Source organism: Syzygium oleosum, unplaced genomic scaffold (genome assembly GCF_021117445.2).
Source record: "Syzygium oleosum isolate NSW1041296 unplaced genomic scaffold, Sole_v2.1 Sole_v2.20, whole genome shotgun sequence".
Classification (NCBI taxonomy): domain Eukaryota; kingdom Viridiplantae; phylum Streptophyta; class Magnoliopsida; order Myrtales; family Myrtaceae; genus Syzygium; species Syzygium oleosum.
Window position 1 is genome coordinate 6,913,218 of NW_026607504.1, and position 27,739 is coordinate 6,940,956.

At 41.9% G+C, this 27,739-nt stretch overlaps 3 protein-coding genes across 7 annotated transcripts; 1 reads left to right on the forward strand and 2 right to left on the reverse strand.

Annotated features, from left to right (window-relative positions):
- The first annotated feature begins 9,240 nt into the window (after window positions 1-9,240).
- On the forward strand, window positions 9,241-12,487 carry LOC115670281 (uncharacterized). Of its 5 annotated transcripts, XM_056320203.1 has the most exons (10): window positions 9,241-9,370; window positions 10,165-10,334; window positions 10,431-10,493; window positions 10,593-10,612; window positions 10,690-10,734; window positions 10,837-10,898; window positions 11,348-11,484; window positions 11,634-11,722; window positions 12,032-12,169; window positions 12,273-12,487. In XM_056320203.1, exons 1-9 carry the CDS (start codon window positions 9,298-9,300, stop codon window positions 12,162-12,164), a joined length of 792 nt encoding a protein of 263 aa, XP_056176178.1. In that variant the 5' UTR covers window positions 9,241-9,297; the 3' UTR covers window positions 12,165-12,169; window positions 12,273-12,487. The 5 variants fall into 5 exon arrangements, with proteins under 5 accessions (XP_056176178.1, XP_056176177.1, XP_056176179.1 ...); XM_056320202.1 differs by having other exon boundaries at window positions 12,032-12,487; XM_056320204.1 differs by having other exon boundaries at window positions 11,351-11,484; window positions 12,032-12,487.
- LOC115670280 (type IV inositol polyphosphate 5-phosphatase 6-like) lies at window positions 12,454-16,549 on the reverse strand. Its single transcript, XM_056320201.1, has 8 exons — window positions 16,413-16,549; window positions 16,050-16,302; window positions 15,855-15,945; window positions 15,652-15,762; window positions 14,956-15,561; window positions 13,277-13,537; window positions 12,970-13,162; window positions 12,454-12,811 (listed from the first exon to the last, which is right to left on the reverse strand). Exons 2-8 carry the CDS (start codon window positions 16,150-16,152, stop codon window positions 12,716-12,718), a joined length of 1,461 nt encoding a protein of 486 aa, XP_056176176.1. The 5' UTR covers window positions 16,153-16,302; window positions 16,413-16,549; the 3' UTR covers window positions 12,454-12,715.
- Window positions 16,550-21,601: 5,052 nt separating this feature from the next.
- On the reverse strand, window positions 21,602-26,490 carry LOC115670278 (uncharacterized). The gene is made up of 4 exons (XM_030591514.2): window positions 26,337-26,490; window positions 25,924-26,100; window positions 23,095-24,582; window positions 21,602-21,978 (listed from the first exon to the last, which is right to left on the reverse strand). Exons 1-4 carry the CDS (start codon window positions 26,349-26,351, stop codon window positions 21,949-21,951), a joined length of 1,710 nt encoding a protein of 569 aa, XP_030447374.2. The 5' UTR covers window positions 26,352-26,490; the 3' UTR covers window positions 21,602-21,948.
- Window positions 26,491-27,739: the final 1,249 nt, after the last annotated feature.

Genomic DNA, 27,739 nt, shown 5'->3' on the forward strand with positions numbered 1-27,739 from the left:
CACTATCTCTTTTGTAAATTTTTATATTGAACACTAATTGAAATAGTTTTTGTCGCGTATAGCTTAAAAGTTTTTGGGATTGGGCACTAGCTAACAAGAGCTCGTACAAATACCGTGTACATCTTCTATTCGACCTTGAGAATAGGGGTCCGAGGCTCTATGATACTTTTGCCATTTTTTAAGAGGATTTTCATCGTATCCATTTCTGGTACAAAATTAACTGACGCACTTACTATTAGATAATTAACATGTGAAAGAATTCGATTATAAAATTAATTTCAAATACACATGCACCTAACAATAATCTTTTTAGAGAGCTGTTATTTTTTTTTTATCTCTCGTCTAAATAAAAAATGTAGAAGAGTAAAACCATAAAGTTTTTTATGCGCTCGGGATGCATGCATGTGAGCCCAATATATCTCAATCCTTGAGATACATCCCACTCCTTCAAAATCATACGTGATTAGCAATGGCCAAGGTGCCGGGCCGTGCCAAGCCTAGGCACGTTATGCTCGGGTCTAGTTTTTATTTTTCATTTAATTTATAAAAATCGTTTAGCAAATCGAAAATTTTAGAAACATATCACCTGTTGAGTCATACACGATCGTGTAAAATATTTCTTATACTGACCGCAAGTCTGTAGTAATCCTAATAATAATATTTCAAAAAATATAAGTACGAACCCCTATTAACAATATTTCAATCGGGTCCAATTATCAATCCAGGTACGATTTTTTTTTATTTTTTTTTTATTTTATGGGTATCCACTTGGATAAAACATGCAAAAAACCATCCCTCTTTTTTTGGACCACCCTGTAAAAGCGCGGGCGGTTTGATGCAACGACGAAGCAAGAGGATGAGGATCCCCCATAAATATTCCTGGAAAAGAGCGATGACGTCCTTGCATACGAGAACTGCAATAATAATTGGAATTTAAATAATTCGGATGAGAAACAGAAAAATAAATAAATAATATCGGTTCATGTCGATGTTACAAAAACCAGCTCTATGCGGCTCATAGCTGCCTTGCACGGAAAGAAGAGTCGATCAATTGTCATCCACACGAATTATTGTTTTTTACCCATTAATACTTCGGACGTTTTAAACTTTCGGTATCAAATCTCCCTCGATCTATTCATAACCATTTTCCGAATACAGAATTCAATCGTGTTTTTTTATTTACAAAAATTAGTAAAATCTTCAAAGCACTCGTGCTCTTCAATATGTAAATGTCACTCCCAAATCATAATGTAACTTTCATCATAATGAATTGGCTTCTTGCTCTTTTATGCATTGACGTGCTGCGCAACTAATCCGTTGCATAAGCACAGCATGTCATCCTTTCAAGAAATGTCAAATTGAGTTTCTACGAATCATCGACTCGATTAGATTGTTCAAGTCATCGTACGGTTCATGTGATTATCGAAAAGTCAACGCCCTCGAAAGTGTGCATTTTTTACGCTTAATCAAAGCAATTAAGGTCCATTTTGGAAGCAAAGGGAGACCACCTGCTCGGGTACATATGACCAGGTGCGGACCGTGAAGTAGAGACGTCATGAAAGGTTCAGGATCTCGCGATGATGACGTGTAATTCGTAAGCTGATTAGATTTTACCTAAACTAAAACAGGCTCTCTGGTCTGTGGGTGGGAGCTTCGGGTGAACTGACATGATAATGTCGTGCTTTTTAATTTGGTCGGCAATTACCACCCAATGCATATGAATTGAGGTGACGTCATTATTCGATTAAGGCTCTATAGTCATTTGTGGGGATAGATACAAAAAAAAAAATCTTAAACCAATTGCATTTATGTTAATTCGATTGTCGATCTTTTAATATGGCTGATTTAGTTTTAAATCTTTCAGTAATTTGCCGATGTGTTCATTCGGCCAATTTTGTTCAGCTATTACTAACGTGGATAATTTGCAAATTTTTAATTATTTTTTTGAATTTTTCCTCTTTTTTTCTTTTTTCCCCTTTTCTCTTTTTTTATTTTATTTTTTCTATTTTAAAATAAGCTAGCAAGGGCATCGCGGCCCTCATCTAGATTTGGCGTGGGCTGTGAGGCCCTTGCAAGATTTAGGATAGGTGAAGGCATCGTGACCCTCGCCAAATCTGGGTGTAGCCATGCCTGCCAATGCTGAGACTGCAAACCGGTGAGGGAAATAAGAGAAAAAGAGAAATGGAAAAAAAAATTCAGAAAATATTATTAAAAAATTTTCTAAGTCAGGTTGGTCATACTTTGTAGGACGGCTGGCTTTTTTTTTTTTTTGGTTGCCAGACGGTGGGCTTCACTTCAATAGTTTTCAGTCAAAATTAATTAGAAGGATTACATTGGCAAATTATCAAAAGTTTTAGAACTAAATTGGTCAAATTGAAAGTTTAGGACTCAATTGACACAAATACAATAGATTTATAACCTTTTTTGTAATTTTCCTATCATTTGTGAAATAAAAATCAAGCCTGTTGAGTATACTCTCTATATATATGGAATCAAAAGCATAGCTCAAAATACAAGGTTTTTGGCAATACATTTTGTATTAATTCATTTTCGGGGAAAAATTAATTACATTGATTCTTTTATTATTGGATATATTGTCATTATTGTCACTCAAATGGTAAATTCATTCGACGTTTCCACCTCAAATCGATAGGATCCATATTCACCACCTAAATAATATCTTTAACTGTCAATACGACACCTAAGTAAACCATGCACACAAGTTGATTGTTCGCTGAAAGTTGCCTCGTTTATACACCTCATAAAAGTGTCGATAAGTTACCAACAAGTTATGAGGAATTGAAGCGACTCGCTAAGCGCTTTTTACCAATAGTTTTTGGACACTTGCCAACTACTTCATAAATCTATGATTAAAAATCCATTTTTTTCTTTTTTACGAAATAGCAGAATTGTCCGGCAGGCAAAAAAGCACGCCGTGGGAGGATGTCACGGAAAAAAATAATAGCCGAACCTCCAGTCCCTCCCGATTTTACCCAAGAAAAGTACTGTAATCACCCAAAAAACGGAACGTGCTGCGAGACTCGGCCTGAGGTTTTTAATCGAGACGGTCGAGCTGGACGGCCTCCCCGTCGCCGGCCCCCGGCGGGCACGGCGAAGAGCTCCAAGTCTACCCCCTTAGCTAACACAGCTTGCGTCGTAGTTTTTATCTCAACTCCAAGAGCCCCAACTTCTCGTTATTCCACGTGACAATAATACCAACCCATCAATCACACGACACACGAAACGCATAGAACACTCGTGGATCGTTTGACTAAATGCAAGAGCATCAATGATTAGAACCACCTCTAAACCGGTACCACTTCAGACAGCTCGAGGTGGGGGGGGTTCAATCAACCTTGTCCTACTCCCAGCAGGGGGGGGGGGGGAAGGAAATGTGATCGGAGAAGCACCGAGACACGCAGACAGGGAGAGTTCAGTACAAAGCTCGCTTGCTGTCCACTGAGCTGCACAGTAGTTCACTGTGCATTAGTTGGTGATTTGAAGCTCAATCCACATCGCCTTCCATGAAGTCTCGCTCGATGACGCGTTGGCGCACCGGGACGATCGAACGATGCGATATGTCGCGATCCTGGAACCGGAAAGTTTTGAACGATTCACGAATCTGTACTAGCAGAAACTGTCGGCGATGGATATTTGTTGATCGAATTGCGGTTTGGGCGTCGATGGTTTGTCATAATGGATTTTCGTTGTCAGTACCGAACCGGATAATCAAACTGAATTCGGAACCGAACCGAAATTTCGTGCATTTTCAGTTGGGTTTCGGTTCGGATAATGAAAAACAACCGTTTTTTTTTTGTTTTATATTCCGGTTCGGATAGTTTCGATTCGGTTCGGTTGACCAATCCAAATTAAAAATCGTCGGTCTTTTTAATATTGCAATTTACACAATCTATCTCCTTTTTCACTGAACCTCTTTTTAATATTACCAAAAAGAAAACCGAAAAACCGAACCAAGCCGAACCGGGTCTTTGATTCAAAGCCAATACACACCCAAGTGGCTCGGTTTTCCTGAAAATCCGACCGGATCGAACCGTTGACACCCCTAGTTGTTAGGAAGACCAGAGAAGCCTCCTAGCATCTCAATAAGCCCATTTCGCATAATTGTATCTGAACCATTTAATCCGGTGGAGAATTTTTGCTTATTCGGCTATTCGATACACGAGATTCACCGAATCGACGAATAAGATAAATCTTAGGAAAACGAGCGCGGCTCACCAGGTGAACCATGTTGGGGATTCGCATATCTTACTCACGAAGCCCATCAAATTCGATGATTCGGATGAATATATCGAGCACGCACCCAGTAAATCTTTCCCAATGTCACCGTAGCGACCGGGACATTAGCTCCCACCTCTCTCTTGCCCGCCCCCATCAAATAAAAAAGGGACGATCGAATCCCAAAGATCACGCTTTCAAAGTAGTGCTGATTTCATTGGGAGATTCACTCTGTTTTTTTACTTTCTTCTCCCTCGCGGAGCCAAAGAACGGACAGGAAGTTGCGGAGCATTCGAGTGCTCCGAGGAACCATGTCCGTCCCTGTTCCTTTCTCCCTCTCCACAGTCGCTCCCATTAGCGCAGGATATGCAGCGGGACAAAACTCATATGATGAACGCGAATCACATCGTGCAATTCTCCGAGTGTGTCCCCCCCCCGCTTCCATATGTCGGGTCTTTTCAATCGAGATGCGAAGCTCTTGTTCGTGCCGCGATTGTTGCATCACTTCGTTTTCGTGCCAACCCCGGCCACGTGTTGTCTTTCGAGAAATTCTTCGAGGCGGGCTCCCCGCGAGATCCCCCCCAACCTTCTCTCTCTCTCTCTCTCTCGGCGCACGCTTTTACCCGATCCCTTGCGCGCGCACGAGAATAATACATTTCGCGAGCACCCGCATGACGCACCGTGCCGCGATCCGCGACGACTCGCTGCTCGCACACGCACTTGTGATTGGGGGGTCGAGCCTCGGAAACCTCGAACGACACGGAGACAGGGAAGACGGGGGCTCTAACGGTCGGTGCGCGACATGCTTCGACGAGCTGCCGCGCACTAACGCGGGGGGCGACGACATGGCGCGATCGCCGATCGATCTTTTTCCATCGATTATCCGAGTGTGCCCGAAAAAGTCCCCCACATCCAACTGATGCTGGAGAAACTTGTGTCCATCCCCTTCATCTTTGCATTAGAGGGACAAGAGAATAAAAACCCATCTTGATTTCTATTCTCCTGTTAGTTGCGTGGGGGGTAGGTAACTCGTTTACGGGCAAGAACGATGACCTCGTCGAGTCTTCGAGTTCGATTGCTGCAAGAGCAATTTGGGTGCCTTGTGTTCGATCGCACCACGTAGGGAACACGAGAAGATCACGAGAAGATTAGGGGGACACGAAAAGATCCATCATCTGTGGGCTGATGAGGGACTCGATTCAGAAGATTAATGTGATCCTACTCTGTGATTCTGCTGCATAGCTTGTCGTTAAAATTTAGTCTCGGGCAATCATTACGAATTGCATTATGATGTGGCTTTCGTACCGATTTTGAAAACTGATTAGAAGACGCAATTCCCGTGCCCCCATCTCCCCTATTTGGAGCCCTGTCGATGGACTTAATCCTGTCCGAAGATGATTGGGCTGATTGTTCGGATTGATTAAGATTTTGGGCAGCTTCTTTTGCACATTGGTTTTGTTTCTAAGAGATCCTCCGCTTGGTAATCGTAACGATCGGATGCGTTCCACGTAGTAGACCAAGCCGTCGAAAGAGCTATTCTGAGTAACCGCACGGTATGGTGATTGTTTGGGGATGGGCGTTGATTCGTGAATTACTTGACAAGGTCTTTCTTATCTGATGTGAGATAAGGAATGTCACGACTCCCTTCTCGAAGGATTGATTTTCACGTCAGTACTAGTCGATGACCCTATCTATCCATGCTCCCTCCGCTATTCCAGAAGCCCGCTAGGAGTTGCACATTGTCCAAGCCCTTTCACCACGACGGTCATTCTTCACCCTCATTGGATCAAGTATGGTCTAGTCTGTCCATGAACTATACTCCTATTGGAGGGGCTTCTACTCTAATACCATTTTGTAATAACCTGACTAAGTCCACGAGAGCAGAGCCGCCAAAAGGAGTACTCTAACTAATTCCACAAGGTAATGACCTTTTATGGAGTGAGTGTTAGACTCGTGAATAACTAAACAAGGCATTTCCCATCCGATGTGAGATTTGAGATGTCACAAGCTCGCCAATTAAATAACTGATAAATCGACTCAATCCACAACAGCCAAACGACCAAAAAGAGTGTGCTGAGTAGTTAGAGAAGGCGATATTCATCCGATGATGGTTTAGACTTTGAATTACTAAATGGGGTGTACCACTACCACCCGGCGATACTTCCCTATTTGATATGTCGCTCTATTTTTTTTTTTTTTTCTATCCTCCAACGTCTTAAAAATTTGCTAGGAGCCGCATCTCGTTCGAGTCCTTTTTACAACCACCGTCGCTCCCTGCCCTTGTCGATTTGAGTATGGGTTCCACAACCACGCATCTAATGGAAGGGAAGCTGCTTAATATCATCTATAACGACCCGATCTATTTCATGTGACCCTAACCACAAAAGCGAGTACTCTAAGTGATCGCACAAAGTTTCGACCAACGAATGTTGAATCACGAATCACTCAACCGCATCTCTCCCGCCCCCACCCGATATTCGGGATGCGATCCTAACACACTGGTAAAACTACAGTGAGATTTGAGTGGGACATCTTGGCACTCAAAGCTCGATGCTGATGTGATGGAGACAGTTTTGAGTTTTCCCATTTGTTTCTTCAATGTCTTGGGTCATAAAAGCGAAAGAAGAAAGCGCAGGTCCACCAAGCCTCCCCCGATTTCGCAGCGCCATCCGTGACGTCGATAGGCCCATCTTGCCATTTTTAGCTCAATCTGGGCCCGCCAAACACCGAGCAAGTGGGAGTAGGTCCACAGCAGTACTTTGAGGGAAATACTCCCAGCCACAGAATATGCCTAGGGACGGAAGCGAGACCCACGATCGGTCCGCTGGACTTATTCATGTTAGGACTAGGCGCACAAACACAACGAAACAGAGAGTAAAGACGGGAAAAAAGAAAAATCGAGACACGATATTTCATCTGGGTTCGCTTTTTAAATTAGGGTTACACCCAGCAGAGGATTCTACTATAATTAGCAAATTCCACGTCTTTGTTACAACTCTCAATTACAAAGAAATAGATTATATATAGGCGATAGCTATTCACGAGTCCAAGCCTAAACTACCAATGAAATATGGGTCCAGACTATAAAACCCTTTGGCGGCCCCCGTGCCTTACTGTCGATAAGGAGTATAGACCACGCCACAACAATTCCGAATCCGTACCGACAAGTTCAGGGACCCGAACCGATCGCAATCGCTGACGGTGCGAGACCCACGCGACCAACGGCTCCACACCAATGGCCGTAATCGACAAATCCCATGCGCCCCGAATAAATAATATTATCTTCTAGTCCAAGATTCCATGGGGTTACGTGACAACGAAAACCTACTGTTTGTTTTGGACAATGTGCTGTCGGAGGGAATCGAGATACGTGAGGATATGGTTGATGTGGGGCGAGCTTTTGTCTGAAGTTGAAGTTCCAATGACTCCTTTTATAAAGCTATAGAGGGAATGCATCTCTTTTCGCTTTCCAACACTCGCGAAGCGAACCCAACCCAATGGACCACGTTCTTTTGGCGCACCACAAACGATCCCACTCTCTCCTTCCAATTCCATCACGACTTCGACTTCTTAAGTTTGGCTTCTTCTCCTTGGTACTTTATTCCCCCTTCCAAGATACATGTCCCCTTTTCGTCCCGCGGCTCGCATGTACCGCGAGAATTTTCATCGCCGGTCCGACCGATAGCAAAAAGGAATTCGATTCTGTCGGCTGATGGCGTATAGCGGCGGCGGGGGGAATGATCGTCTATCGGGGTGACAGGTTGAATACTTTGTCGCCTCGAAATCGCGGTCAACGGCGACGGCACTTACTTTCGTCGCCTTAGGCGTGAAGCAAAAGCGACGTGAAAATGTGGTTTTTGCACCCTTAGGATAAAATCAAGGAGACAAATTCTTGGATTCCCTGTTTTTTAGGCGATAAAGGGGCACCCATAAGAAGGAAAAAATTAAAACAAAAGGGAAAGCAACAGGCAATGTAGCTAGCTTAGGGGCGCAATAACTCTATAAATACCTCATATCTACTTGATAATTTCTCCTTTATGTCATTCTCAAGCAACTGTATTTCCCGCGCAAAGTACCCTAGCGTCATCTAAAATATCACGGCATAACTAACAAGTGACTCGAACTCTCGATCGTATCGGCATTTGGCTACTAGCTCTGATTAATGTTGTGCCGGACATATGATTATTTATTAACATAATTCGGATACGCTAAGAAATGTCGTACAATGTATATAGCGAACATCCTGCGACCCTCGTCTCTGATTCTATCCTACAAGTCCCTGGTTTTTATGGGCGTGGTGGGTAATTGGTGTCCCGGTGCCCGTTTCAGACATTGGTGGGTAATTGGATGCGGCAAAGTTATCGTCGCATCACTTCACGGTCGCATGTCGCTTGTACATTCGATTCGAATTCACGATTCTAGGGGCGATAGGGACCAATTCTAGGGGCATCCACCACCACCATCTAACCAAAAAAAAAAACGTGAAGAGACATACCTTAAATATTTTCCGTAAAAAAAAAAAGTACGGATATTTTACGTCTAATTGATAGTTTCTCCTTTACGTCATTCTCAAACAACCGTATTTCTTGCACAAAATACTCTAGAGTTATGTAAAGCATCATGGCACGATTGGTGAATGATTCATACTCCCCATCATATCGGCATCTGGCTATCAGCTCTAATCATTATCGCGTTGGACATATAGTAATTTATCAACACAAACCGGATCCACTAAAAAAAAATGCCGTACGAACGCATATAAACGAAGGCCGGTCCGGTCCGCGGTTTCCAATTCTCGTTTGCAAAAATGAAAAACGGCGCCGGGGAAATAACGTTTTTCGTTTCACGAAACGGCGTGCCGTATTTGCTCATCGTGCCTCGCGTGGGCTTGGGCCCTTGGTTAATTTCTCCCGTGGGCTTGGGCTATATATAAAGTCAAAAATTTCCATCGTCATCCGTCGCTCTGTCATTTCTCAAAAAGAGGCGCGAAAAAAGCAGAAGAGAGAGAGAGAGAGAGAGAGAGAGAGAGAGAGAGAGAGAGAGAGAGAGAGGGGAGCGGCGATGGCAGGTAGCGATGCGCAGAAGCAGCTCCTGACTCTGATACGCGACGTCGCCTCCGAGAAATCACAAGGAGGTAATCTTCTCTCTCTCTCTCTCTCTATCTCATCTTCTTCGTCGCTCTCCTTCCTCTCTCTATCTCATCTTCTTCGTCGCGACTCCTTCCTCGGCCGCGTTCGAACGGGGAACGAGAGCATTTTCGGGAGGGGCGACGCCGGAAGCGTCGGTGGGAATCAGCGATGTAGGATCCCGAGATGCTGAGCTAGGCGTGGCTGCAGCACCGGCTGCGGCAGGCGACGCGCGGGATTGCTCCGTTGTTCTCGTTGCTACTTCGTCTTGTCGCGACGGGACGAGTCGATCGAAGTTTTGAGCTCGATTTGATTTCGATTTGATTGCTTCAAAACTCGTGAGAGGAACGAGCTTATTTAGCTGTCGCTGAGCTAGGCGTGGTTTCAGTACCGGTTGCAGCAGGCGACGCAGGATTGCTCCGTTCTCGGTTTTTTTTTTTTTGTCTTGTCGCGAACGAGTCTATCGAAGTTTTGAGCTCGATTTGATTTTGATTTGATTGCTTTTAAACTCGTGAGAGGAACGAGCTTATTTAGCTGTTGCTGAGCTAGGCGTGGTTTCAGTACCGGTTGCAGCAGGCGACGCAGGACTGCTCCGTTCTCGTTTTGGTTCGTCTTGTCGCGATGGGATGAGTCGATTGAAGTTTTGAGCTCGATTTGATTTTTGATTCGGTTGCTTTTGAAATTCCGCGAGAGGAACGAGCATATTTAGCCGAATGCTTAGGGTTTCGGCATTGTGTCTACGGTCATGGGTCAACTACGGTCACGCGAGTGTTTAAGTGTTTGTCCGTGTTGAGATGCGCAGAGCGAAGAGTAGCTGGTCTCAGGAAGCAAATCGAGGAGCTGCGGTCGGCACTGGATGCGGTCAACGCGGAACTCGAAGATGCGAAACTCTGTAGGGAGACTGCCGAGCAAGAGCTGAAAGGCTACGAAGTGGAATTGGCTGTAAACGAATCTGCTATTCAGACTCTCGAGGTTCTGCATTGACTGCTGTTAATTACATCCAGTTCCTTCTCTGTCACGTTCGCAATTACGTCTCGATTTGTTTTTTTACTACCGGATTGTTTCTAGGCTAGGATTTCCACCATTCAGGAGGGGATATCTGCTGTTCGGTCGGATCTACAGGATCTGAAGGTGACCATTAGCTATTCCTAATTATCGATTTTACCGTGCCGAAATAGATTTTGAAAGTGGTGAATTGTTGTTCATGCTTTGGCTCTTGGCTGTACAAAGAGAAAAGACAGGGAATCTAGGTACGAATGCGTTTTCTCTGTTGTTGATTCACTTACTTTTGATCGAGTCTTATTGCTGCGTGTTATTGTGAGTCCAGAGACGAGTTTATCGACAAGATGTATGAGATGAATGCCGAAATAAGGTCTGTCTCATTGAGCATATCATACCGGTTTGCTTCCGCCATCTCACATCAAGTCCTTGAAGTCTCTAAACTATTTGTTGGTTTGTTTACTCGGCGAAGCAGGAATTTCCAAAAGACGGCATTCAGAGATGTTGGTAAAGAGGATATCATCGGAAATTCATCCGGTATTGCCTTGACTCCAAATCTTTTATCACTAGAATTCCCAGTTCCGCATGCTTTTCTCTTTCTTCCTTTGCAATTTTCAAATATTTTTTCCATTCGCAGGAATGGATTTTTTAAATGGTTATTGTAAAATCTTGTGTACTCATGCCATCATGTATTGTTATTTTATGTTGTTTAGTTAGTGTTGTCTCACATTTATTTTCTTAATGTGTATCAATCATGGAGGAAAGAAGTCTTTCTGTGCCCTCAGCATGGTAAAGTAAATAAAAAAGGGCAAAAAAAGAAAAATAAAAGGAAGGCTGTTTTTCATTTCTGGTTCGTGCAAAGTCTTTCAATGCTAATCGTCCTCATTATCTGAGACTAGAAGTACAATATACTAAAACACGGTATGGAGGTCATTTCGCCCGCAATTATATGGCTCCTGTAATATTGAGGATCAACTTCTTTTCAGAAGATAGCTGCCTATCTGTGAAGGAGGATGTTCGTGGGATAGCTGACAGAACTCTTGAGGATAAACTGGCTCATGTGATAACTGAACTGACTAAGGAAGAAGAGATGTTTCAAGTAGAGCAGAATATGCAAAAGCAGGTGAATACGGTCCACTGCATTTGGATGTGCTAGCACAATAATTGATACCTCAAACACTTATGTCTGCTTGCGTGTGGTGGGAAATCCTGAAACTGAAGTTGGTGGACTGAGAATGTTGAGAAACAACTGAATAATAGGTTATTTTTCAGGTCCAGCAAGAATCGCTTGATTTGGAAATGAAAGTGCCGTTAATGGAGGCAATTGCGAAGGCAACAAGAGATTTGCAGGACCTGACTAGATATCCTTCCCTGAAAGTAGATCATGCATTGTCAAGTAGACAACATTTGCTTTAAGCGTCATGCATGAGCACATATTCCAATCTCCAGTAGTCATCATATTTAAGAAAATTCACGATCTTTTTCCTTATTTGTGTATAGATTGGAGCCATACATATACAGATAACCAAGTCATGTAGTCACATTATGTTGTAAATGTCATGAACTGCCATTTAGCGAGAGTAGTTTATCTTTGCATGGAGATGAAGCATCGAAGAGGACAATGTTAGGGAAGACAGTGAAGTAGAACTCTTTTACCTTGACGGAAACAAGCAGAGTTCCCAGTTAGAACAGAAGTATTCTGGCCTAGCTGAGGAGCTCCAAAGGAGGAGTGTCTGTCCTTCTTGTCGTCAAAACAACATTGAGGCTCTTGAAGGCAGTCTTCTGATTAATGAAGTGGACTGATGCTTGTAAGCTTTTCTTTTTATTTGAATTACCGAGATTGAGTTTATTACTTTTATTTGATTAGACATCCATCATAAATGGACTATGCTTTTGCTGCATTCCCATAAGGATGAGGCTTCAGCATTCAAGCTCAAGGTCTTCATCTGGCACAGAGTTTTCATGGATCCTTCTTGCGGCCAAGATAGAGGTATATCGTCTACTGACTATGTAGCTAATTTTGTTCTGCCTGCATGACTATCAAAATTTCTTATTTCCTACTGATTTCCATTGATTGTAATAACATTCATGCTTGAGGGGTAAAAGATCCAATCGCAATTCTTTCATTGCGTTGTGCTTTCATGCTGTTCTCGTGTTATCATTTACATTAATTCAACTATCAATCACTTCTATCTCTTATCTCTTGAATAAATTTGCTTATCACCTACTCTATTTCTAAATTACAAAAATCACCTTTAAAAGACCAAGAGGACTTCTGATCAAGTAGCTTTTTAGAAGCTGTTTTTGATGACATAGTTGATGGAAGGTCATCTGTGTCCAACATGACTTGTTATCTATAACTTCAGTGTAGCTTCTGGCAATGATTCCATATCCTTGACAATCAGTGGCATCAATGTAGATGTGGCATTTTCACAGTGAACACTCTTCCCCTGCAACGGCAACATATCGATTACTCTTAATTAGTTATGTGCTCCTAAAGAATTGAAATACGTGTTCAGGAATAATTTTCATGCTAAGTTTCCGGAAAATGAGATTTAGGGAAATATTAAGCTCTGATAAAAAAAATGGAGATGCATAGAAGAATTACACTTTGGAGTTCGATTGAAGGAGCTGTGGATGTGAAAATGGCAGGCAGTGGAGCAACTATGGGGTTGGATTTTGCTACTTCTATCTGTGTGGCAAATAGAGCAGAAACCGGCCGATGATCAGAAAATTTGCTTTCACTGCGAAAGTAGGAGACTTGCCTCACTCCTTTTCCATACCACAGGATCCTATCACACCTGCCACCATTAGTATGACAATATTTTCTTAGATGCTTTGCTGATAAATGAGAAAGGGCAACCCTAGAAACTCTTCTACTTGAGTCAATAAAGTAGTACTAAGATGATTAATACCATGCTGGAGTCCGTTGCTTTTCCCTAAATCTGCTGGGTAATCCTCCTGAGTATCTATTACCATTCAGTGAGGAATACTTATACGTAGGTGGGAATTCTATGTGCCCCTCTTTCCAGCCCTGGAACACTCCGTCTTCTTGTTCTTTCTGAAGCTGGTCAAACTGTTGCAATGCCCTCCAGTCCTGCGCTCTGATCAGTTCCCTGGGTAAATCATTCTCCAAGTACAACCTGTAGTTCAGATCCCCAAACCAGAATATTCGACTGCATGAAAGCATTGTATTTGTAGTCAATAGTGCGAAATGGATGTCTCAGCCAAGATATTTTAGAAGATGACTTCTTCAATCAGAAATGATCAGTCATCTGATTGCTAGAATACAGTGCTCGGAATTGCTAATGGAACCTAATCTTTAGAATCTATCGAGCTTCTGATTCTACACGATAATGTATAGATTAAAATGCAAAAGAATATAGTGGGTCAATAGCAAGGATGGGGGGGCTCTCTGGCGGGGGTTCATGTGTGGTGATAGAGATAAGTGGAATTAGTAGTAATGTAGAAAATCATGGGAACCATTCTGCTGCAAATGCTCTAAATTACTTGTCAGTCATAGATGTTCCCTTTTTTCTGTGAAGAAATCTGAAAGACGGGCCACAATGTTTTGCTTGATGGGGAGATGTATAGTTTCTTTTTTTCTTTTTCTTTTTTTTTCAGAATGTATAGTTTCTTTTGGCCTAATGAATATCCACAAGTAAGGAAAGGTCTGCCTTCTGTCCTCGATACAGGTATCAAACGGGTGGGTCGGGTCGGGTCGAAAATAGTTCGACCCATATTTGACCCATTTAACTCGTTATGACCCACATTCATGTAGTGTAAATCTAACGACCCATACTCGACCCATACCCGACTCAACCTGTATTCTGAAAGACTTTAATATAAAATTCAATTTAGAAAAAAAATTATTTCTTAAAATATTTATATTGCTAAAATGCTTCAATGCAATATAAAATAAGTGAACAATTTTTATAATTTTTAAAAATAAATTTTATTTTTTTTATATCTTTATTTTCTTTTTTAAAAATGAAAATTTTAATTATTTTTATTTTTTCTTTTTCTTTTTCTTTTTTCCTTTTTCTTTTTCCTTCTTCTGGCCGGCTGTCGGCGACCGGCGAGCTTCGAGCTCAAGCTCGCCAGATTTTGGCGTGCTCGAAGCTCGCCTATGGCCGGTCGCCGGCAGTCGCCGTGGCCGGCAACCGGCTGAAGGAGGAAATAGAAAAATAAAAAAAATAAAAATGAAAAATAAAAAAATGAAAATAAAAGAAAAGAATTAAAAAATCGATTTTTTAAAAAATAAAAAGAATTTTCTTTAAATAACAATTAAGCTATTTAGCCTACAAGGCTACAAGTTAATAATTTAAATGGGTCAAATATGGGTTGAATATGGGTTTGTTAATAACTTAAATGGATCAAATATGGGTTGAATATGGGTTTGCAAACCCATATTCAACCCATATAAACCTTTGGCTTTAATGTTGGAAATCCATTTTGACCTGTTTTCAAAATTTCAAGAGATCCATATTCAACCTGGGCCTACTAAAAATGAGTTAATAAATGGGTTTCTGACCCATATTGCCACCTCTACTCCTCGATAACCTTATTGATGATTCGTAGCAAAATCACTTACTCATGTCCGAGGATAGTTAGAGGATGATTTTTGCCGTCATCTTTATTGGAATGAGGGAAAGAAGTTCTCCTGAATATCTCCGAGACTTGGTGATTTCTTCGGCCTTCATCGCCTTTCTTCTCACCAGAGGCCAAGTGTGCAGCAATGAAGCAAAAGCTAGTTCCTCCTATAGACATGCTAACTGAAACCGAGCCTTTGTTCCCTAGATAATTCATAATTCCACATGGCACTGAACAGACTCTAACATTAGAAACACAGTATCTCCTCAGCAGATCCTTTCTCATCCACACGCTGATAAATACCCCGACCATTTTCTTGCTTGCCATGAGCTTATATTTGCTGCCGGTGTATGATTTACCACGCTTCGTGGGATGCTCTTGCATTGAAATCATCGTGCTGCCACTAATGCTCCTCCTTCCTTCATAATCTGAAGTTCCCGCATACTGATAGTGGTCATCTGAGATTGGATTTAGCATCGGGGTTAACCAGGGGCATCCATATCTCTCATTCAGTGCTTTTCCGATGAGCATGTTCCAGTTTGCTGCTTCTTTAAGGTCTTCTGCTCCAATTACGTTCCTTGTCTTTAGCGGTACAATCTCTTGAAATCTGCTAGCACCAAAAAGATAGACAAATCAATGATTCTCCACTACGAATTGGAACAGACACCGCTAACGTTTATCTAGAAGTGCTGCTTACCCTAGGACATACATATCAGCTGCATCTTTAAGATTCAGCCAGTCATCCAAATCCTCTGCCAAGCTCCCAACTGGTGACCTCCCCGCCACATTCCACGTACCCACAAAGATTCTAAAATCCTCGAGATATTGTCAAGTCAATCAGAAAAATAGGATCACTCCCTCGGTCCTTTCTCCGTATTTCAAAGGATGCGATCATCTTACCTCAGTTCATTTCTTGGAACGCAAGCATCAATCTCCATGGCCTGAGCTGACAATTCAAACGGGTCTTCTTCATCTTCACAGTCGGTGTCATCTGTACACACAAAGAGAATAATTATTTTCTTCTCTTCTCCCCTTATCCTACCCTTGTGCTTCCAGATGCAAGGAAAAACAGAAAGAAGGAAGAGGGAAAAAGACCTGAAAGTTCGCCCCAACGAAACAGGTCGTCTCTTTTGTACTTCCACAGGAACCACTTACGCAACCCTTTACCTGATCTCCATCCCCGGTTGATGCCATCCATGGCTCTCCAGTGGGATACAGTCCATGCCAAGACCAGCAAAAAGTTACCTACATATGCTCATGTTTCATCCTACGAAAACCCTGTTTAATCATCTCTCATCCGCGGCTGCTTCCTGTCTGCCGACCTTGAACGCGGAAACGCAAAGTTTAGCTGTCAGAAAAGAACCCATTGTGTCAATCGCCATAAACAAGAGAGACGATTTGCTTATATGTTTTTTCTAAAAGCGGTGTTCCCAAAGGGAGGGAAGGTTTTGAATATACCACAGAACAAAGTCAAAATGCTGGCTGGACTCGAGAGGAAGCTGAACTTCGGTGCGAAACTTTTAAGCGTGAACAGCATAAAAAAAAAAAAAAGAGCACCAACTCCAAACATGTGATAGATAAAGCGAAATGATATAGGCCTCACAGGAGTGTCATCACTTGCTTCCAAAATTCAAGCCTGGTAGGTGTTGCTGGTCGCATTCACGTACGTCTCGTGCAGATCTCATTTTACGTGACAAGATTTTTCTTCTTTTTAGCAAGTCGTTGTTTGACAGCGGGTGATATTTACTTGGAAAGGTGGAGGACTGGAATAGGCACGAAAAGATATGAAACCTTTAGCATTCCTATAATAGTACTTGCGAAATAAGTCTGTATAAAGCCGATTTGAGTGGTCCCCCTTTCGTCTATCCCCTCATAAATTACCCTGCTATGCTGTGCGATTGCGACCAATAGTATGCCTATGTTTTAAAGAACATTAAGACTACATAAGTAAAAAAAAAATCACTATTGGTTAACACTCAATAAGTCTGTAGAATATATCTTCATCGACATGTTTGGTTTAACTTCTCTGCAGTAGTTGCAACCACAAAGTTTGAACATATTCTTTGGTGATTTTAGTTAAGTGAGTAAGGTGTTATGTAAGTTACAACTAAACATTTGGCCACCAGAGAGAATGACACGTGTATTTCATTAATAAACATATTTTTCATTAATTAATTATTTTAAGCAATACGAGCGATCGTTTCTAGAGAAATATTTCTGCGATCTTTTATTTCTTGCGAAATAATCGCACTATATCAAAGGTCATTTACTTATCTATATGTCGGTGATATTTCTCAAATGCCAAGGAGTGACGATGGGGTCCTGTATCTTAAATGTCACCTGCCAAAGGAGTCCGAAAACTTTCATATCTTTTTTCTTAAGGAGTGGTCACAATGATTGGAAATGTCTTTAATCAACCCCACTTATCTTGAGGTGGTACACTTCCACTTGCACTTTTCAAGTTTCACGCTGTTTAATATTAAGTGCAAAATTTTACAGATTTTACTGTTACATACGTATATAAGCGAAGACTTTTTCATTAGTACACCGAGCTTGGGACGAATTTACATCCTGCGGATTTCTTTGTTGGGTGGGAATTTCAGTCCTTCGGCACTACGTGTGCAATATCGAAACGATTAACATGTAGTTGTCACTTGTTTTACCCATTTACTCTCGGACATCTAACCTCGTTCTTTACTCCCCACCAAAGTTGACACAAGACAAAGTTCCCAACGCCCCCTCCAATCTTTTACAAATATACCAGCTGATGCCATGCCATGCCACGCCACGCCATGCAAAGGGGAACATTCGCACTCGATGGTCCACATAATGAAGAGCAAAGACAAAAAAAGGAAGAAGAAGAAGAAGAAGAAAAAAAAAAGGAAGAAGAAGAAGAAAAAAAACAAAGATAGTGGCCAGATGAGATGGGGGGGTTCCCATTCGAATTTAGATAAATTTGGGACCCGTGGGGGGCGATTGGTGGGGAGTAGTAGTGCAATGAAATTGGGTGTTGTAGCTTTCAAGGGTCGCGACATTCCGGACGAGAAGGTCGTTGGTTGTGGGGATTGCTATTTTGGCAGCTAAGTTTCGCCGTCCGCAATAAACGGTGGGGTTGCTTCTGAGGATGGGACCAAAGCAATACGCACTCGGCTCTGAATCGATGCAATTAAGAATTCCAACCCTTGTCCTGTCCTCCCTCCCCCCACTTCTCCATCCTCGCATTGTGGCCTCAGAAACTCTCTCTCTCTCTCTCTGATGGCAGGTGTTGCTTCGCCAAGCTGGCTGAGAGGGGGAGCATCTAGCGGATGTGGACTTCCCATCTTGATTTTGATTTTCCTTTCAATAGAGGGCAGATGGTACTTGAATTGCTTGAACGTACGACCACTGATTAGTGGACTACTGCAAAAATCTGGCCTTATTAGATAGTACCTATTGAGATTGTTTCAAATTCGGAAATCGTCCCGTGTGAAATGTTAATGCTATGATTAGAAGCAACCTGGAAGACGAAAAAAAAAAATGGATAGAAAGTGCGTCTTGTTTTAAATTCGCACTCCTTTCTTTTCTTTGAAAGTATTCACAAATTTTTTTTTCTCCACTGCACGAATAGCAGTTACTAAACAAATAGAGGATTTATTTGCAGATTAATGATCGATTCGGAGTTACTAGTTCTACAAGAAGCAAGTTACTCGATCATTCTCTGAAATCTGTAGTCAAATCGTCAAGACACTAAAGGGTTCGCAAATGGTATGGAGGATTTATTTGCAGATTAATGATCGATTCAGAGTTACTAGTTCTACAAGAAGCAAGTTACTCGGATCATTCTCTGGAAATTTGTAGTCAACTCGTCCAAGACACGAAAGGGTTCGCAAATGGTATGCAGGAGTTTTGAGCACGTTTGAGAGGCGGGAGTGATTGATCATGGAATGCATTGGGAGATCAGAGTTGGATAACGACAAAATATTTTATTTTATAAATATTATCGGCCCCGCCCCGGGGGGGGGGGGGGGGCCCCCCACAACCAAGGGGGACAACCCCCCCCCCCGCCCAAAAAAAAAAAGAAGGGGCACAAAACCAAAAAACCCAAAACCCCCACCCGTCCGGGGGGGGGGGGGGGGTTGCCTCCCGCCAATCAAAAATTCAAGCGAAGAAGTATGTATCTAAATAGGAGGATTAAAGGAAAAAAAAGGACATTCATGCGCTCTTGCCCTAGGATTTGAAAGAAGAAAGAAGAAAAAAGAAAGAAGACATTACTAAACCATGCTGAAATTTCATGTCGACTTTTGCAGTGTATTTTAGTTTCCAATTTTCGATTTCATGCCAAGTTTACGTAAATAGTAATGTTAGACATACTAAAAATTCGTCTACTGAATTTATTCATTAGGTGACGAGGCAAATTCTTGTGAGTGCTAAATAGGTCTCTACTAAACTCGAATGACCAATTATAGATTGTTATAGCGCTCTGTAAAACCAAATTAGTAGGAATCTTAGTTAGTGTCCCTAACTCTGCTTGTCTTGATATTACTTGGTTTTAGTCGGTTAAGCCGTCCCTCTAAATTCCATAGGCACTTTTCATTCCCTGCCAATTTTCAATTTCCAACATTTTAATTTGCTTGTAGTTTTTACCCAATTTCAAAGATTTCATCACATTGTGGTCATATTCAAACCGAGGGGCGAAATCAATTCATCTCTGTGGTCTGAAGTCGGAATTCGCCTTCTGATTTAGTGACCAACACAATCCCAAAACTGTGATGAATAAGCAATTTGTTCACAAAGTTGAGTTTGTATCTGTCATTGTAAAGCGGTTGGGGGCACATCGACATCCGAATGTCAAATTCTGGCAACAATTCTGGACAAAGATGTAGAGAGAGAGAGAGAGAGAGAGAGAGAGAGAGAGAGAGAGAGAGAGAGAGAGAGAGAGAGAGAGTTATAACTTTGATTGGCTATGATTGAATGCCTCTCCAAGATTGTCTTGCCTCTCTGACGACGTGGAGTCCAGCGTAGTCCCAAACGACCGCTTGGCTCGCTTCTATCCAAAAAGGGCGAAAGGAAAGAACAAAGGCTGGCTTTCATTTTTAGCTCCATTTGATCAGGGGATCAACAGATGTTTGGCGCCGCATGTTCATGCAATGGGAGACAAAAGGAAGTGCATGCTAACACATGGTTAAACACGTCGCATGATACTTATCGCCGGTCCAAAAAAAAGAACAAGAGAAAGAGAAAAATATAGCCCCGCGACACATTCAGGAACTCAAAATCGACCGAACTCTGCCCCTTCTTTTATCAATAATTGTCTCCTGCTGTGACACTACTCGTGAATTTGATAGAATCGAACATGACACACAGCTAGTTCACTAACAGGAACTCTACCATGTGACCGAAATTAGTTGGGGGAAACTTGGCGATTGCCGTGCTGCGGTTTTAGGATTTAATTCTCTTTTCAGCTCCTCATCCTCCCCACTCTAAAGAATGGGAGAGTATTTCTATGAAACAATATTTCCACCATGTGGCGTCACTCATCCAATTAAGCATGTGGGCGATCCATCTTCGTCGCATATTGAAACATCACAAAAACAAAAAGAGGGGATAGTTGATCAGATACGTTGCACCGACCGTCGTGTCGTGTGATGTAAGGTTTTCGGAAGCTCGCCGCATTTTAACTTGAAGTCTCTATCCATGAACGTAACGACCTCTTTGCTGGGTTCATACAGCATGATGGACTTGTTTTGGGCCTGTACTGTTTGAGCTGAAAAGGGGAGGAGGATATTACTCCTTCAGGCCAAGCAGAAGGAATTTCTTCTTTGAGCTCTGCATAATCTCGCATTCTCCTCATTTTTCTCTCTCATACATATAGATAGGACGACCATGGTACCCGCAAACTTTCATACCGCGGGGCGCGATTGGAAAAAAATAAATATTGTGTAAAACCTAAGCGCAAGGTGGTGGAATTAAGAAACTTCACCAAATACTGTACATATCCTGGCGGCGAGAAGGGCAACAACACCGACCAACCTTTGGCATGGGAACATGTTCTTCATTTTTTGGAACTTGAAACCCACCCTACATACCTTGAAACCTATAACCTACCCTGTCACAGGTTCCAAGGTCTACCCAGATTCCACTTATATTATTAATTAGACAATTGTAGTAAATTATCGCTTTTAATGACCACCACTTGCTATTACGATTTATTGATCACAAATTATATTTAGAGATACGAAAAATATAAAACATTAACAAGTCATAAAATGAAAGCTCAGACTAGTAATTCCATATTACAAACTTATTATCTAACGCCATGAAACACCGTAAAATCATGCGAAGACAAATAAAAAAAAAACACAAAACTTATTTAAGATTTCAGGTTCCACCTACCTAGAACTTGGCCCTACCCATCGAAACAAGTTTTCCAATTTTTAGAACCTGTAACTCACCTTGCATACCTTGGAATCTGGAACCTACAGGTTCCCATCGATCAAGTTCCAGGTAGAACCTAGAACATTGCTCACCCCTACCTTGCATCATGAAGCTGGTTCTTTCTTGTTTCTTGTTTCTCTTTTTTTTTTTTTTTTTTTTTCAAGCATCAATAAGGGAAATCATGGAGTCGATCCTTTTTGTTATTTAGAGATGACAATGGACTTAGACATACGTTACCATAATATAATCAGAGACTATAATAGTCCCTACTCTGGATATTTAACTGAGCTATAGGCATCCGCTCTCGATAACTCCCGAGCTCCGAAACAGAAAAATAGAAAGGAATATTCAATAGTTGCTAGCTAAAGCTGTGTAAATAAGTGATTTACAGACACATGTGAATGTGCTGACCTGCTCCATTGCTCCTCTAACAATAAACTCATCTTGGGCATCGGTACTTATCTTTTGAAGTCCTTCAATTTTGTCTGGGCGGCCTCATAGAGGTCAGCTGTTGCCTGGACTGCCAGCAAACTCCATCATTTCCTGGGTTAAACAGTCATTAACGAGTGCTTCTATGGTTCTACCATCTCTTTCCAGACAGAGCGATAAGCTGCCAATCGAACACATAAATGAGTGCATATACTCAAGGTCATAGTAACCTAATAAGAAAGGAAAACAGATTTAAAACTACAGGGATCAGAGAACTCCATGTCCTCCTTCCAAGAAACACAAAGGCTCCCACATGTACAAAGCCTGAACAGTCAATGTCACATTAGCTCAATGGGATATTGTTTGGAAGCTCCCTTATCAGATTCGACCAACATAATAGTAGACAGATGATGGTGAATGTCAATGACCAATAAAAAGTGAGATGCATGCATACATGGGGCCAAGTAGGATGGGATTTCTAGCAAGCGGGCAATGGTGATTGGTTGGTTATACCACATCATCACTATGTGGTATATTTGTGCCATAAAATACTTTCTCCCTTATTCTTAGGCTTGGGGCAATTACTCCCTGATCTTCAAGTTTGTAGCAATTAAACCCACCCCAGCATGTATCCTCCTGGCCACATTAAAAACTTTGTGGAAGTGTTACCCATCGAGTCTTCATTTGTATTTAAGTGACTGTTGAAAACAAAAGCCGCACCAATGCACCACCACGTTATCAAAGTCAAGCTCCCAGATTGTATGTTCTAGTAGAAAGGGGATGGCATTCAAATGCCCCTCAAAATATTAATTTCTTCACAAAATTTTCCAGAGAATCATCAAATTATATTTATCTTTCTTATGTTGAAAGAAGAGCGATCATGTTTTAGTGCTATAAACATCCTAAAGTTGTACCTCCCTTTTAGAAAATTTGGCTAGTTGAGACGTCAGAGTAATGGCAATTTACATCGTTTTAACTCAATTTCATGCTATGAAAGACAAAAGAGATGTACTTCAATGTCTTGCCCAGTATATAGAGTTGGAGTGTATACGATACTTTTGATTTTTTAATGTACTAAAAAATCTAATTGTAACCTATTTGAAGATCACTAGGTTACTACAAAAATTAAAAGGAGGAGATTCCAATCGATCTCTGAAATTTGAGGGGAAGATGATTTGCCTTCCAGTAAAAACCTCATGATTTATTCACAATGATGACTAATACCTGGTCACTGGAATATCTTCTCATATATTTCATAATCTTAGAGTGCAATTAAGCAGAAGGAAGAATGACCCACCTGGCGAGCTACTTGAGCGAGTCTCCGACTGTCCCTTGACGACTCATTCATTGCGTCAGATTCTTTTGGCTCTTGAACGTCATCTTCCGTATCCTCCTTTTTCTTCTTCACTTTACTCTTTCGGGGTGCAGCATTTTCATCAGTATGGTTTGAGGGCTCTCTTCTGCGCTTTCTCTGGAAGGTGTACTTGAGAGGCGTCGAGTTGTTAGTTTGAGTAAATCCTCCACTATTCATCTCTGAATCCAGGACTCTCACATCAGTCATTCCGATGTCTAATTTACCATCTTGAAACATCAGAATCTCCGCACCACTAATTTCCTTCTTCACTGACTCAGAGTCATCTATAAAGTCTTCTTCCCTGACAATCATTCTGTTATTTCTTGATTGCAATGTAGAATCTCCGTTTCCTACAACAAGGCCTGCATCCAAGTTGGGCAATAAACCCTTTTCAGTTTCCTTTGGCCGAGCATCAGCAGAAGTAAAGTTGGCATCAAGTTGATCAGCCTTACAACGACGAAGAATAGATGGTTTAGTAGTTGAAGTGAGCTGGTCAGGAAGACACTTCCTTCCTCTAGCTATCCTCTTTCTCTTGCCTTTGAGAACTATACCGTCAGCAAGGTAGTTACGATTACTCTGCAACATATCCTGCAACCCTAAGGGATTTTTCAGCTCTTTCACCTTTTCAGCCCTCAAAGAGACTCCAGAATGAGCAATTTCACCAGATTTAACACTGTCATTTGTTGAGCATGACTTGCGGCCAGAAAGAACTGGAGTTTGAGAACACTTCATGAGCTTACTAGAAGAGGGTCTTTGTGAAGTAGCTTTGTACTTTCTAAGTTGTGCCCCTCTTCTTCTTCTAGTTGGGACCTTTGAAGTTTTATTCAATTCTTTCCCAGGTAGCTTCTCTGCCACTTCCAGGGTTTCGTCCATGGAAGCTTTATTACTTCTCTTGCAGTCCAGAGCATAAACTGCTGGGGAAGTTTCTACAGCTCCTAAAGTTCGATCCAGCATGTGTCCTTCAAATGCACGGACTCTCTGTGTACATCCATTCCGGTACAGCTCAGGCTCCTTTCTTCTTGCCATGATTATGGAAGCTAAATCTGGGCTTTGATCACGACCATCCTCCAAAGGCAAATCAAACAATTGTCGGGCCTGCTTTCTTCCATTGCAGCTCTTGCGGTCCCAGGCTATGTTAACCAAGGACACATCCTCCAGAGGAGCCACAATTTCGAGCTCTGAGTCAGATGAATAGGGTACAATGGATTGAAAGGAGTTAACATGATTCTCTGGAGTTCCATCCTTACTAGGTAATGATAGTTCCTCTGGATTTTGTCCTATTTGGTTTTTCCTTGCCTTCTCCAATTCATCCTGCACATTCCTCAACTCTACTCTGAGGTCTAGGATCTTGTCTTCTGCCTCCTGTAGCTGCGCTTCAAGCTCTTGAATCTTTCCCCTTTGGCTCACAGACGTTGTTTCTGCTTCGGCTATCTATATAGAACAAAAACCAGCAACAGCTATTAGTGTCGAACGTTATCAAACAGCATATAGGGGCATATACTGAATAAATCTCAGCTTCACTCTTAATCCTTAAACCAAGTAATTTCCCTGAAGAAGTGTACATATTGAACTTAGACCAACATAATCTCACAAAAGATTGGATTTGCAGAAACTAAAGCATAAGATATACCTTTTAATTCTACAGAAAAGTTATTAAACTTTCAGAATGTCTAAATCAAATAATCAGATGATGACATTACCATTTCACTAACAATTAGTGATAAGCGCCTCTAAGTACGACAAGCACAAAACGGATTTAAGTATGCCAGGTCACATGTGCTCGAAAAGATGAATTGAATGAAGAAATGCTTTTAGCAACCGACAACTGCTATCAGTAAGGAGTTTCCTAAAATGCAATGCCAAAATGAGTAAAGCGAGAGATGGATTTCAACAATGATAAAATCTCCTCATTCTCATACAAGATTACCAAAAGAGGACGTAATTCACAAGACCCAAGCTTGCAGATTTTCCAACTGAAGGATAGTTCACCCAAGACTAAGCCTAGCTTTCATCATGCCAAGCTAACGAAACTATTCCATGTTTTTATTTCCTTCTCTCTTTTGGAGAGCTTTTGAAACTGCTCCATGGCACTTCAAACAGAATACTACGATCCAAAATGTCTATCAGGTGAGCACTATGAAAAGCAATGCACGCATAGTAGCCACGAGACATCCATAAAGCAAGCAATGCGTGGTCGAAGATCTTTCCATCTTTCTAGCGAAGTTATCATGACATCGAGATAAAACGAAATCAATCACACCCAGACAAATTGCAATTTGAATCCATCATCGGTACAGGCTGAAATTGATCGACTAACCCAGCACCTAACTTTTGCACTGTGCAGATGCTATCACCACCACTAGAAAATCACCAAATGCGTATTGATCTACATACGCGGACTTAACATTTAACTGCAAGGAAATGTGTGAGGCGCTGCCCTTTTGCTGTTCAATAGGTAACTTCAAATACAGAAACTTATCATGGAAATGCAATCAGGCAGACTAACTAACGGATTATTTCGCGAACTCCTATCTTCAAGTTTGGAATCACAATTCCACCCGAGCCATTCTCAAATCGCACATTGTGCAATCTCAGCACAGCTGCTCCATCATAATCAGATCAGATAAATCATCAACAAAGCAGCAAACAAACCTAGGCTTCAGATCAAACGGTTCGCACGCCTAAAAAGAGGCCGAAACGAAAAACAATCCCTCCCCCCCCCCGACAAGCATCAAACCAACCAAAACACGGGCCGCCAGCTCTCGAACGCACCTTGGCATCCATCATCCGCTTCAAGCGGAGCAGCATTCGGAGGCCTTCCTCCTTGGTGGCCTTCAGATCATGCTGCACCCGGAGCGCCCTGCGCTCGGACGCCATCACGCGAGCCGCCGCCTCCTTCGCCGTGTTCAGGATGATCTCCGCGTACGCCTTCTTCAACGCCACCATGCTCTTGCGAAACCGAAAAAAAAAACACAAACAAACAAAAACAAACAAAACATCAACAGACAACCAAACGGAATTACGCGATCGAGGCCCTCGCGCGCACGAGAATCGACGCCCGGAGACGCGAGAACCGCGCAACATTCCGCCGGCGAGCGGCCGGGATTGCGGGAGGCGGTGGAGAGAAGGAGCGATTCGGAGGTCCAGAGAAAGAGAAAGAGAGAGAGAGAGATGGGAAGGTTCACCTCGGATTCGTCCATTGCTAGGGCAAAGGAGGAGAGCCAGGAAGAGGAGGAGCAGCAGCAGCGGAGGAGGAGGAGGAGGAGGAGGAGGTTTATATATAGAGGCGAGGGGGAGTGTGTTCGTTTCGCCTTCGGTCAGTGTGCGGGGAAGCGGTGGTGTGTCTGTTAGGAACTGAAAAGGAAGAAAGCAAGGAAGGAAGAAGGAAGGAAGGAAGCTGGAGCAAAAAAGGTTTCCTTCCCTTCGATTTTACGCGATTGCCCCTCGTTTTGAAATTCAATTACGGGGTTCCGCGTTCGTTAACGATGGTGTCCAGTCCGTTGGAGGGTTTTTGGCCTCGCGGAATCTCTCTGGTCGGTTTTCTCTTCACTTTTCTTATTATTATTATTATTATTATTATTTTTCCTTCTCGAAAACTCGACCGGAAAATGATGAAATGTCTTTTTTTTTTATCTGATAAGAAAAATCCAATCGAAAAAATATAATCACGCGAGTGTTTGAGCTTGTGATTTTGCGAGAAAAAAGAAAGGGTAAAGTTGATATTTCAAAAGCCGGATACGAAGAATTAAGCTTATTATCGAAGAGAGACCATGTGTATAAAAAGAGTATATAAACGTAGACGAAATATGTAGGATACTTTTAACACCCTCATACGCCATGTGCAAGAGATCAAAAACCGACACTTAAAATTCGACGAATGAGAGCCGGCGTGCGAAATAAATTGGAATAGAATATGGCTCCAATACCTATTTTGAAATGTCCGACCCAAAACTTTAATGGTCGGTAATTGCTCATCTTGTTTTTCGGTTCTCCACCTTTTCTTTTCAATTTGGAGAGACCAAAAAAAATTTTGGGTCCAATGAAATTTCAAATCTACATAATTTTTTCACCTCAATTTTCTTGAACTTTTCCGAGCAAGAGAATTTGACTATTCTCGGTCCATTTCTTCCCCTACCATTTTTTGCCGTGCCCATTCTACCCCTTTCGAAACGGAAATGGTTGGTATTTATTCATGTTGATTATTCGTGTCATCGTTAAAAAACATTCCAACATGTCGATGCGCAATTTGGGTCATTCGGTGTTCGCCGGAGCTCCAAACGAGGATTCAACATGCACTCATAGATAACATCCAACATGACCTCGACCGACCTCCCTAATACTTAAGTCAGTAAATTGAAGATAATAAAGGAAAGAGACTTGGTGTATACAGAATCGATAGGGCCTCCTCGTTTATTTCGTGAAGAAAGAAGTGGAAAGTATTTTTTAAAATGATTACTTATACTGCTTGAAATAATTAGTCAATGAAAATAATTTTCATCGTCAACGATAATTTATATTTAAACATTTTCACGGATGATGAAAATATTTTTCATTTGTTTGTTCGTTCGTTTTTGTTAACGATATAAGT